The 12,181-nt window shown below is 33.2% G+C and overlaps 2 protein-coding genes across 4 annotated transcripts; one reads left to right on the top strand and one right to left on the bottom strand.

Annotated features, from left to right (window-relative positions):
- Positions 1 to 45: 45 nt before the first annotated feature.
- Positions 46 to 7,118, top strand: HEMB2 (Aldolase superfamily protein). Of its 3 annotated transcripts, XR_016529301.1 has the most exons (5): positions 74 to 287; positions 1,251 to 1,411; positions 3,401 to 3,565; positions 6,257 to 6,583; positions 6,650 to 7,118. XR_016529301.1 is itself a non-coding variant. In XM_039029286.2 (3 exons), the coding sequence occupies exons 1-3, from the start codon at positions 168 to 170 to the stop codon at positions 6,332 to 6,334; spliced, it is 363 nt and encodes a 120-aa protein (XP_038885214.1). In that variant the 5' UTR covers positions 46 to 167; the 3' UTR covers positions 6,335 to 6,396. The 3 variants fall into 3 exon arrangements, 1 of the variants encoding a protein (XP_038885214.1); XR_005481381.2 differs by lacking the exons at positions 6,257 to 6,583; positions 6,650 to 7,118 and adding an exon at positions 4,796 to 5,294; XM_039029286.2 differs by lacking the exons at positions 1,251 to 1,411; positions 6,650 to 7,118 and having other exon boundaries at positions 46 to 287; positions 6,257 to 6,396.
- On the bottom strand, positions 4,451 to 11,789 carry ILL6 (IAA-amino acid hydrolase ILR1-like 6). Its single transcript, XM_039029285.2, has 5 exons — positions 11,045 to 11,789; positions 9,098 to 9,223; positions 6,520 to 6,900; positions 6,299 to 6,427; positions 4,451 to 5,143 (listed from the first exon to the last, which is right to left on the bottom strand). Exons 1-5 carry the CDS (start codon positions 11,516 to 11,518, stop codon positions 4,775 to 4,777), a joined length of 1,479 nt encoding a protein of 492 aa, XP_038885213.2. The 5' UTR covers positions 11,519 to 11,789; the 3' UTR covers positions 4,451 to 4,774.
- Positions 11,790 to 12,181: the final 392 nt, after the last annotated feature.

Genomic DNA, 12,181 nt, shown 5'->3' on the forward strand with positions numbered 1-12,181 from the left:
AACTTAAAAAGAATTATTTTCTACCATTTCCCTAAAATGGGTCGTCCTAAAAAACCCGTTAAAATCTGGTCCATGTATGAGATCCCACACGATTTTACGGTCAATTTGGGCAACGAGAGATTGAAGGCCCGTTTCCATTGCTACAATCATTCATTCTCCAACTCCCAATGCTTCAGCTTCAGCGAGCTCGGAGTTCCGGTGAGATCTCTGATAACATTTCGATTGAGCAGAGCTGCATCACTGTTCAGCTTAAACATTGGTGGATTTGGAACCTTCCATTGCGTCAGGTGAGTAACTTTTGCCCTTTGTTTGCCATTTCATCGCTAACGATACCTAAATTTGTCCAAGTCCAATCTCCTTCCGCTTTAACAAATCTTCGTAAAAAATTACCACCTCTTCGATAGCAGTGTATCTTGAATCCTGATTGTTTCTTCAGTGAACCTAACCAATTACTCATCAATTGCAGAGAAGAGATTATTTCATTAATCAGTTGCATTTTTAGAAAGTACAAACTGCGTATCTGTGCGTATGCATCCTTGATTGTATAAGTTTGGCTTCAAATCTGTAACGATGCCGAAATACAGACCGAAAAAAATGCAACGGACCATCAGTGAAATTACAAGTAAAATCTGGGTAGTGTGGTACTTCCCACAATTCCTCTATGCCTTGAACGAACTTACCTCTAAAGTCATAATAATGTATTATGAAATTTTGACCCATGGCGTCCATATCAGGATTTTCGAGTCACATTGAGTTAATTACTGAGCCAAATGGGTGCATTTATTTAACATGCTCCGTTCATCAAATGGGAGGTTTGGCCTCGGCTTCATCCTTGCCCAAGGTTGAGTCCGAGGAGGTTATTTGGGCTTTTAATCCATAGGCCATAACATGTCTCATTCATCAAACGGAGAGAGTCGGTCTCGGCCTCATCCTAGGCCAAGGATGAGCCGAGCAGATTTGTTTGGGCCTTGGCCAAAACTTCCATCTTCCCATGTTTAGTTGGGCCCTAGAGTGTGGTTTTTTTTATTCGAGTCTTGCCATAAAGTCAGATTATGCCGTTAGTCCAAATCTGCCCATAAAGAAACTTGAATGTACATGATCACATGTGGAAGAAAATGTGCATCATAGAGTATTTTATGCCTGAATTGCTTTGTAATGATATATAATAAGTGGATTTCCTTGCTGAACTTTCCTAAAAGTAAACCCCATTTTCTGATGTGTAATATTGACAACCGCCCTAATTACTTTAGGGGAAATGCCAGCAGAGGCTCCTATTGGGACACTTGAAATTCAATATGATAGAATTTCATAGCCATTGGCCTTTTTTTGTTCCAGTGTTGAACAATGATACCAATTACCATTCATCAGTATATATGGTTACAGAGTTTATTTCAAACAAGCTGTCTCCCAGGTAATTTCTCGAGATCTTTGTCTATCTAAATTCAACCCTTGAATTCTATTAATTCATATTCCATCTATGAAGTACGTGGGACTGTAATTATGCATAACTATCTTTCCGCATTTATCATGTGATCAAACTGTCTTGGTTTTGAAGTTTAGCGTGTCATGTTGCTTATAAGCTTTTAAGGAGATGGGTGGATTTTGCCTTTGTAGAGTGGGATATCATACACTGGCATTCATTATTTACCTTACAAGCTTCTTCCCGCTCATACACGGCATCAGCATCTTTCCAAATGTGTCCTATAACCAGAAAATTATTGGTTTATTTTATGGCTTACTTCCGTTGGATCACTAGGCCAGTGCTGGGGTAAGCACAATTAGAAGGGCTCTTGATGCTGAAAGCTTTTATCATGTCTCCATCGAGTCTTACTTGACAAAGTAATTTATCATCATCCATTTCACATTTTCTTTCCTTTTTGCTTTCTTTTCTTAGCCGCTGAACATGTAAATGCAGTTTTAACTTGGACTATATATGCTCGAAGTTTGAACTGCTGGTTGTTAAAATAAAAGTGAAATGATGTTTAATCCTAGATGCTTTAAAAAGCTGAGTTACAATGGTTGTGTTCTTGGGACTTGTGAGCTTAGATCATGTAGTAGCCTGCATAAAAGAATTATTAGATGTTTCAATCATCCTTTGCCTCTAATATGTTAAAAAAATGGGAAGTATATTGTAATGAGCTATATTTTGCCTATATGATTCGGTTACATATTGACCCTTGCAACTAAGTTAATGTTTCTGTAAGATACCTGATGCTGTATTATCTTTGATTCCTTCCATGTGGATCAAATCTTTTGTTTGAATACTAGTTAGGGATATATGGGTAAGATTAGTATGGTATTAGTAAGGGCAATGGGTTAATTAGCTATGGGTGTTTTGGTTATATATAGAGGGTGTTAGGGACCTTATAAAGGTGTGAAGAATTTTGGTAGTGTCCATGGTTGAACTTGAGAGGGAGATAGTCCTCTCGAAAGGCTATTATATTGTAATTGTGATTTCTTTATTGATATTACAACATAGTTATGCTTAGTGTTTTCTTGGTTCCTACACACTAGATTGAATCATTTTTGCATGCTTGATGTCTGATAACAAGGGTGATGCTTAGAGAAAATGGAGACTTAAAAAACTAGAATGAATGCAAATTCAGATTACATAGGCCAAAGTGAACTTACATAATTGACATGAACTCATTTCATTGAGCTCAGTGGTTCAAATTTTCATACCCCACTTGTTGTACTAGAAAAAAAAAATGTATTAATATACATTGAGGGCTTGCTTGAAAATGAGGTTTAAAAATTCATTTTTGATATGAAAATCAAGTGGTTAACATTTGATTGATGATCAGGGAGTATCTCCTTCACCCGTCTTTCAAAGAGAAAGGACGTTTTCTTTGGTTTACGAGGTGTGTGCTTTATTATGGGATCTGTGGGGAGAGAGAAACGGTAGAATGTTTAGGGGTGTGGAGAGGGACCCTACTCAGGTTTGGTCTTTGATGATGTTTCTCTTTGGACTTCAATTTTGAAGGCTTTTTGCAATTACAATTATACTCTAGGCAATATCTTAACTAGTTGGAAACCGTTTCTTTAATGAAGTTTTTATGAGCTTGCTTGTTTGTATGACATTATATTCTTTCCTTCTTTCTCAATGAAAGCAGTTATTTCTACCAAAAATGACAATCTAGTGGTTAGAAATAGCATTTTTTTTTTCGTGTTCAAATTCACTGTTTCTCAAGTCATGGTTAGTTTTTCCTACAATATCTCTGATTATTATTTACACAGAAGATTTAGATTTACAACGCATTTGATTCTTTTGTTTTCCGTAATTACACAACTCATTTGAATTTCCATATTATAGAAATGATAACTAGTGATCAGAATGTACATGTCTACATCATCTATATACATCAGTAATATTTTCAAACGACTTTACGCTTTTGATTAGGTTTCGGGCGAATCCTTGACGATCAAGGTTAGAGGGGTTCTCAATTTGATTGATGAAGAAAAGGTCATAATGGAGTGCCTCATGTGTCTCCTCCAACGTGCAGGAGCAGGCATAATCCTCACATATTTTGCTCTACATGCAGCTAGATCTTTCTGCGGTGAGGAGGTGAGTCTTGTTTAACTCTATGCTGCTGTAGAGAGAATTTGTAATTTGTCAAAATTTGATCTCTATGTTCTGGAAAAACTTCAAATTTAGTCTCTATGATTTAAAACGTTAGAATTTAACTCCTATAATTTGATAAAACTTCATAAATAACTTCATAAATAGTCTCTACTGTAGGCACTATTTAGGAGGATTTTATCAACCATAGGGAAACTATTTGTTAATTAAAAAAATTGTCTCGTTTGAAAATCATTTTGGCCTCGTTTGGTAATCACTTCGTTTTTGTTTTTGGTTTTTGAAAATTAAACCTATTTTTTCTCCATTTCTTATAATGATTTGCATATTTTTTAAATACAATGTTTGAATTCTTAGGCAAATTCCAAAAACAAAAACAAGTTTTTAAATTTTTTTTTTTTTTTTTTTTTCAAAATGTGCTTGGTTTTTTAACCTATTGGTAAAAGTAAATAGCAAAAAAATAAATTTGGATGCCGAAGTATTGTCTATAAACTTAATTTTCAAAAATAAAAAACAAAAAACAAATGGTTATTACACGGGACCTTAATTTTTTGTTTTTGAAAATTAAACCTATAAATAATGCTCTCACCTATCGGTTTGTTTGTACTATTATCTACATTTTAAGAGTGTTTTGAAACCTAAGCAATTTTTGTTTTTATTATTATTATTTTTTGTAATATGACTAAAATTTTTGTTTAAGAACTGGTAGAAAACAATGACATTTTTCACAAATTGAATTTGAATGGAACATTAACATTTTAAAAACTTGTTTTTGTTTTTAAAATTTGGCTATGAATTCGGATTTTCCTTTAAAAATATGAAAATCATTTTAAAAAAACCAGCAAAACAAACACAATTTCAAAAACTAAATGGTTATCAAATGAGCCTTTAATCATTCCCTTTGCTTTTTGAGAAGTTCAATTTAAGTTGTTGAAGATTACATGGTCATATAACGCCATGATCCAAAACAAAATACACTAAAAAATCATTAAAAAATATATCGTGTAGCAGTAGCTACAACGTCCCGTGTCTCCTAATCATATACAAGAAGGCAGGGTAGGGCACGAACCAACTTTCCCTTCACAACCCCACGTAACGTAGTCCCAAAACTTGCTAGAGGTGATCACATCTTTGGTTTAGAACATTTTTCGAAGTGACGAGAGCCATGGAAACTGGTTGCTGGAACTTGTATGCTTCTCATTCTCCATGCTCGTATAGGTACCTCTCGGCGATGGTTGCATGAGTTGCAGCGCCGATCGGGAGGACATTTTCGTCGATCATGAAGTAGGGAGAGTGGCCTGTGTGGATCGAGCCTAATGTTTCGTTCCTGACTCCTATGTAATAGAAGGCTGCAGGAACAAACTCCGAGTAGAAGGAAAAGTCCTCGGCTCCCATCATTGGTTGGACAAGCCTGAAATTTTGTGAACCATGAAGATCAATTGCTACTTTCTTCACATGTTCATACATTCTTTCGTCATTTACAGTTGGTGGGTAGATGGTGTATTCTTTTTCAAAGAAATCCACCATTGCTGAGCATCTGTAAACACTGGCCTGCTCCACAATTACCTGTAAGGGTAGGGTAGGATTGTCCATGACCCAAAATTAGTTTAGAATTAAGTTTAATTTGGGATGGTTTTATTAAAAAATAATCGTTTCTTTTTCTGGGAAGAAACGTTGGTTTAAAATAATATTTTAGTTTGTTTTTGTTGGATTTTAATTTCTATACTTTCAATAGTTTAATTTTAGTTAATGTATTTTCAATAAATTTTAAATTTAGTCTGTCAAAATCAATTTTTATTGAAATCAATACGAATTTAAGAATGAGGACTAATTTTAATATTTATTGAAAATATCGTAATTAAAATTAGACAATTGAAAATATAGGAACCAAAATGGAAAAAAAAAAAAAAATTGAAATGCAAGACCAAAATGGTATTTTAATCCAAAGTTAATTTAGCATTATGTTTTTAAAGAGTGCTTTTTAAGTTATGTATTTCTTTGAGTACCTTTGGAAGAATTGTCAATTAAGTGAATTTCTTCTCTTAAAAGCAAGTGGTGAAAATTTTTCAAAGGTGTTTTAATAGGGGTAGTAATGCAGTATAATTTAGGTTGTACTTAATTTCATGCCTTACTTTTATCGCAAAGCAAAAATAATAATAATAATAATTTAAGTTTTTCATTTTAAAAAATTACCATGGCAGAGTTTTATTGGGTATTGTCCTCAAGACTATATCCAAGTTTTTTTAATGGGTTAAAAACACTCATTTATACCATATTTGATAACTATATGGCTTTGGATTTTTTGTTTTATAAAATTGTGCTTGTTTTTTTTCCACAATTTTCTTTATTCTAATTTTTATTTTTCTTACGAAAACATTCAGAATTAATATCAAATTTCAAAAAGATAAACATGCTAAAAACTACTCATTGTCGTTTTTAAAATTTAATTTGGATTTTGAAAAACATTACTAAACAATAGATAACAAAATAATAAATTTATAGGTGAAAATAGTTATATATAAACTTAATTTTCAAAAACCAAAATGTGGTTAGCAATGCCCTACGGTGTTCAGTTTTTATTTATTATTTATTTTTATTTTGAATGCTGAGTTTTTAACTCCTTGTAAAAGTTTTTAAATATAGTTTATCGTTTTAAAACTATGTCGGGTGAGTTTCCAGATGGAAATGGAATGGCAGAGCTTGAAACTTTTATGGACAAACCTCCTCTATTCTTTGAAGAACTTGGTAGAAACTTGAGTTGGAGAAAGCCCTGAAGGTCCCTCCAATAACGACAGTGTCCGGAATCATATCCAGATTATTCCCTCCATTGAACGATGTCACTGACACAACCTGAGTGAAGAAAAATCCCAACGGATCCACGATTTTCAATATAGTAAAACTCAACAGCAGCAAAATCACAAAACAAGAAAAAAAGTCAGCACCTGCGAATCTAAAGGATTTGCTTCACGAGACACAATTCCCTGCAAACTGACAACGGCGGCGGAGGCAGCCAGAACCGGATCAACGGACCGGTGTGGCGAACCGGCACGGCCTTTGACAACGGCGGCGGAGGCAGCCAGAACCGGATCAACGGACCGGTGTGGCGAACCGGCACGGCCTTTCTTCCCGGTAATCACGGCCCTGAAGAAGCCACAGCCGGCAAGCAGAGGACCGGGGCGGGACCCGATAACGGCTGTGGGGTGTTCATGAGAAACATGAACTGCAAAAATGGCTTGAACGTCTCTTAAAGCCCCATCTCCAATCATTCTCTTGGCGCCATTGCCGGCCTCCTCAGCTGGCTGAAATAGCAGAATCACCGTCCCCTGTAAAACAGTTGAATCAATTTCCAATTAGAAATTTGGTATGAGGGGTAAATACCTTAGGATACTTTTTCATTTATTTTTATATTTTATTAATAATGTATTTTTTTCTTCATTCTCGGCTCTTGCATCCTCATCTCTTCAAGAGGAGTGTGTTTTAAAGAGACGGGGATGCTAAAAATATACTAAACAATGGCACTTGGCTTAAACCCCCAGGTTCACAGGGAAGCGTGCAAACCACTACAGCCAAATGTCAGTTTTGATATTTTTTTAACATCAAGAGACGAGGATGGATGAAAAGTTATACATCATATCTTCAATAAGAGATAAGACTCAAATCACATTATTATTAATACATTCAGATGTCAATTGAACTTAGTACATCATCTCTAGAATAAGCGAAAATGAATAGAACTATTCTATTTCAATAATGAGTTTCAAAACAACCCTATATTTCTAATAAATTTTAAAAAACAATATAAATAAAAAAAACCCAACTAACTTATGACAGGTGGCATGTTTTAGCATACCCCACAAGATAAAAGAATAAAGATAAACATTAGATCGCAGCCTCAGCCTAGTCTACATATTTGACGAGTTGATTATATTCATGAAAATTGGATAACCTTTTGGAAAAAAAAAAATAATAATAATCTGCTCGTGCTAAATTACGAGTAAAAGAGAACAAAAGTTGGCTATTGATTGTAGTCAAAAGCCATATATATATATATATATATATTTATTTATTTATTTATTTCATTTTTGTCACGTGGTTGAAATTAATGGTTGAAATTAAGAGGGAAAAGAAAAGATCAGATGTCAAAAGTTTTACACACACAAGGGTGGTAAAACGCAACTAAGTGGTTGTTCGGGAATCGTTTTCAAGAAGCGATTTTACTGTTTCTCCTTTTGTTGTTTTAGCTCCTTTTTACGTATGACTTGATGTACTTCCTTCATTTAAGTTAATGAGGGTGTAAATTGTTATTTTAAAAATAATTTTAATTTTTGTAAAGGTTTAATGGCTGTTTAAAAGAAAATAAAAGTTTTCTAAAAAAATGGAGATATTATTTCGGAAGACGGTGACAATTTTATATCATTTGATGCACGACTGAGAAATTGAAGGAAAAAAAATTATGAATCTACCTGTTTATCAACCATTTGATTTTTTAATTTTTAATTTTTTAAAATTAAATCTATAAACACCAATTACACCACTCAATTTCATGTTATATTATCTACTTTCTAACAATGTTTTAAAAAATCAAATCAAAATTTAAAAACTAAGAAAAGTAGTTTTTACAACCTTATTATTGTGAATCTGAAATTAGGCTAAGAATTCAATTTTTATACTGAAAAAGAAAAAAATTATGGTAAAAGAAAATAGACTTAATTTTAAAAAAATGAAATAATTATCAAAAGTGACCTTAATTTTTTACTCAAATATTTTGAAAATTAAACCTATAAACACCTCTTCCCCCCCTAAATTTATTATTTTGTTATCATACTAACTACTAATGTTAGTCAAATTTTAAAAATGATTTTTTTTTTTTAGTTTTAAGAAAAAGTAGTTTTTATTTTTGGAATTGACTCTTTTATTTAAGAAATATAGAAATTCACGGTAAGAAATTAAGAGAAAATAAACATAATTTTAAAAATCGAAAATTAAATACTAAATACATATCAAATGGGGTAGTTGATTTTGAAATCCAAGCCATGACTGAATAATTATTCGTTAAAGGTCTTCCAAGGAAGCCAAATTGTTCATATAAAACCAAGGCCAAATTAAATTCGTCTCGAAATCGATAGTGTATTGGTTTGTACCAATACCGAGAAGACTTCAAGAATATTAAATTGATGTACTTATAATGGTTATTGACCATTTCTAGTAGTCTATATTATAAATTTCTGCAACTGTATTTTAAAATAATAATAATAATAAAGTTCTGCAACAGTATAATAGTCAATTTGCATAATTGATCTAAAAAATTGCCTAACTTATTGTTATTTATTTTGCAAAAATAATTCGTCTACCATTTTAACAAAGTAAATAAATCAAATCGTTACAAATTTGAGAATAGATGAATTAAATTGTTACCAACTAAAGTTCAAGGACTAAAAATATTTTTTATACTATCGATTTTCGTTTAAATTCCATTTTTCTAGAAATTAAAAAAAGAAATGAGGGTGGTGTTTGGCAAACCTTCAAGAGATGTTCACGCTCCTTTAAAATCTTGGCAGCACCAAGAAGCATTGTAACGTGAGCGTCGTGCCCACAAGCATGCATCTTGCCTGGGACTCTGCTTTTATGCTCCCATTCCACAGCTTCCTGCACCAATGTTACATATGCTCATTTTTTTAATATATATGTTCTTTTTGACATTTTCCAGTCTCATAAATAATGCTATGTACGCTCATTCATCTTCTCACTACTCGTATTTAAAGATTCTAATAAAAGTAAACTATACAACAAAGTTAAAAATGACAAAAATTAAGACTGAGATTGGAGAAATTATTTCGCGATTAGACCGCTACAATATGGTGGATAGGTTTTTATAGTGAGATATATGAACTATAGAGAGTTGTGAACTCCTAGGACCTCCGGTGTAAGGGATTGAAAAAATTCTCCATTTGGTCCTCAAGTTTTGAAGAATGTGTGTTTAGCCCGTGAGTTTAAAAAATATACTTTTTCAATCCTCATGTTTATAAGAATAGACCGGTTGGATAGTTTTCAAAATATACCTTTTTAATTCATGAGTTTATAAAATAGGTTTAAAAAGTTCCTCAAATAGCTTTATACTTTTTATTTTGAATAACTATGTTAGGTTTTAAAGTAGAATAATAATTTTTTTTAAAAAAAAATTACCTCCTCTCTAAAACTATTTTTTTCTAATTTTAAATATCATATAATTATTTTTAAAAAATAAAACAAAAATTACTTCAATCAGTGACTAAATAGACCTAATTTTATAAAATTGAGAACTAAAAAGGTACATTTTTAAAAACTCAAGAGCACATGTTTTTCAAAGCTTTGGGACTGAAAAGACAAATTTTTCTAAGATAAAAAATTGATATTTTTTTTACTAGTGAGACCACCAACTCGTTGAGCCAAACATGGATGGAGTTCATAACTCTTACCCCAAACTCCTTCTCAATTCTTTCGGCCAAATACACCTAAGGAAATAGGTGTTTGGAAAAGAGTTAGTAAAGTGAAGTATCCTTGGTTGGTCAATCGAGTTCTGGACCCTACAACTTATTAATATCAATTCTATGAAATTAGTTTTGACCTCAAAATATTTCCCAAGGATTTCATACATATTATGTCCCACCTCAACCTCAAGTGTGAGAAGCCATGCTCCCACTTGCACTTATCCTTTATGAAGGAAAATTCATGGAGATAAGGATTGTACTGACTTTTTCTAGAGAAAAACACAATTAATAATAATAATAAAATACTATATTTGTAAACCATGTTCTTTAAAACCCATTTATTCTTTCTCTAGAAGTTAGATTATTTTATTTAATATTAAAGAAGAGATTTAAACACGTGAGAAAAATAATAAAGCGAGCAACAGAGAATTAGAAATCAAACAGAACACAGAACACAGTAGATCACTACTATTTATGCCCTGACACAGTCACTGACGCCATATTAATCCAAACAAACTCTATGATTTCTTCGAGAATGATGCTTACTTTTTTTCTTTGTTTAAAATCTAATTTCACTGTAGAAGAAAATTGACTAAAATGCAATTTAACGATGTGTTCTCAACACACAATCTAAAAATTAGCGTAAACGAAAAAGGAAATATGATATTACTCTTCTGAAAAAGATTGATATGTCTAAGAAGCTGTGAATCGAAGAAGTGAGATCGTTGAAATTTCTGTTATGGAATATATTTGAAAGCAAATTCTATCTGGATTTTGAAAGAAAATAAGTAAAAACCATTGCAAGAACTCGTTTCCGCCAGAAATAGCTTTAAGAACAGAGTTTAGGTTGTTTTTTTAGTTTCAATCTCTGTTTTCCGCTCAATTTCAAGGCACAACAGATCAACAGAATCATCAAGGCAATCGATCGATCGTAAATGTGAAAGAAAACGAAAAGTAATGATCAAAAGCATAAACACGATATCTGATTTTTTAGAAGAACCTGGATTGGAAGAGCATCCATATCAGCCCTGAGAGCAACAAAAGGCGGTCCGCCAGTTCCGATCCAAGCACGAACGCCAGTTTTAGCCAACGGATGCTCGTAACTGATATCCATCCGATCCAACTCATCGCGAATCAACTGACTAGTTTCGAATTCTTCAAACGCGAGCTCCGGATTCTCATGGATTCTTCTCCTTACCTTCTTCAACCAATCAACAACCTCAGTCCGCTTCGCCAAGGTCAGGATCGCCTCAGAACAGGCCTCCGTCCAAACCTCGCAACTCTGAGATTCCAATCGAAACGCTCCAATACTCTGATTCTTGAGAGAATTAGAAACCCGCAGCGGTTGTAAGCCGCAGCCGGCGCCTATTAGAGGAGAACCGCCGTGATCACCGCCGACGGGAGAGGATGAGGAGAGTGAGAAGGTGTGAATGACGATGAAAAAAATTATGAAAAAATTTGCTGAGGAGATCATTGTGAGGAAGAGATGACGGAATGGAGGAGAAGGAGAGGGAGAGATTCTGGCGGCGGCGGCGGAGGAAATGGAAGAAGAAAGGGAGAAAAAGGGAAAGGGGGCGGTGGGGAGAAGTGAGAAGAGAGGGGGAGAGAGGGAGGATTTTAAGCACGTGGGAGTGGAAAGAGGTTAGGGAAAAAGGGCCAGGCGAATTTGGCGCACGTGGTAGAATATGATGTGTTACAGACGGTGAGGTGAGAGAGGGCGTCGAATCGAAGCTGATAGGACCACCACTTTTATTTCAAATGTTAGTTCTAATTTTATCTAGCTTGTAGTTATCTTTTTATAATATTGTTTTGAAAAATTCAAAAATATCTTTTTTTTAAAAAAAAACGAAATAAAATACCGTCGAATAATTAAGTGGACGGCAATATATATATATATATAATATGATGCACTTAAGTATTTTTTTTATCATTTAGAATATATTTAATTTTAGTAAAATTAAAAAATATATAAATTGTCTTTTGTTAGAAAATATATCCTAAATTTTAGGAGCAAAACGATGTACCACGACAATACGAATATCGAAAAATTATAATATTAAAATAAATAAATACATATATAAAATTAATAACTAAAATTTAGAAAATAAAAACATAGGAAATTAAAGTGGAGATTTTC

The sequence above is a fragment of the Benincasa hispida genome, chromosome 4 (assembly GCF_027475165.1).
Source record: "Benincasa hispida cultivar pf3 chromosome 4, pf3_genome.v1.1, whole genome shotgun sequence".
Classification (NCBI taxonomy): domain Eukaryota; kingdom Viridiplantae; phylum Streptophyta; class Magnoliopsida; order Cucurbitales; family Cucurbitaceae; genus Benincasa; species Benincasa hispida.

What these genes read in the sequence shown, in the direction of transcription:
- HEMB2 (XM_039029286.2), top strand. Translation starts at nt 168, where the DNA reads ATGCTTCAGCTTCAGCGAGCTCGGAGTTCCGGTGAGATCTCTGATAAC. An exon ending in GGAACCTTCCATTGCGTCAG is followed by an intron (nt 288 to 3,400) that starts GTGAGTAACTTT and finishes GCTTTTGATTAG; the next exon opens with GTTTCGGGCGAATCCTTGAC. An exon ending in GATCTTTCTGCGGTGAGGAG is followed by an intron (nt 3,566 to 6,256) that starts GTGAGTCTTGTT and finishes GTGAGTTTCCAG; the next exon opens with ATGGAAATGGAATGGCAGAG.
- ILL6 (XM_039029285.2), bottom strand. Translation starts at nt 11,518, where the DNA reads ATGATCTCCTCAGCAAATTTTTTCATAATTTTTTTCATCGTCATTCAC. An exon ending in CAAATCCTTTAGATTCGCAG is followed by an intron (nt 6,428 to 6,519) that starts GTGCTGACTTTT and finishes TTCTTCACTCAG; the next exon opens with GTTGTGTCAGTGACATCGTT. An exon ending in TTCTTCAAAGAATAGAGGAG is followed by an intron (nt 5,144 to 6,298) that starts GTTTGTCCATAA and finishes CTACCCTTACAG; the next exon opens with GTAATTGTGGAGCAGGCCAG.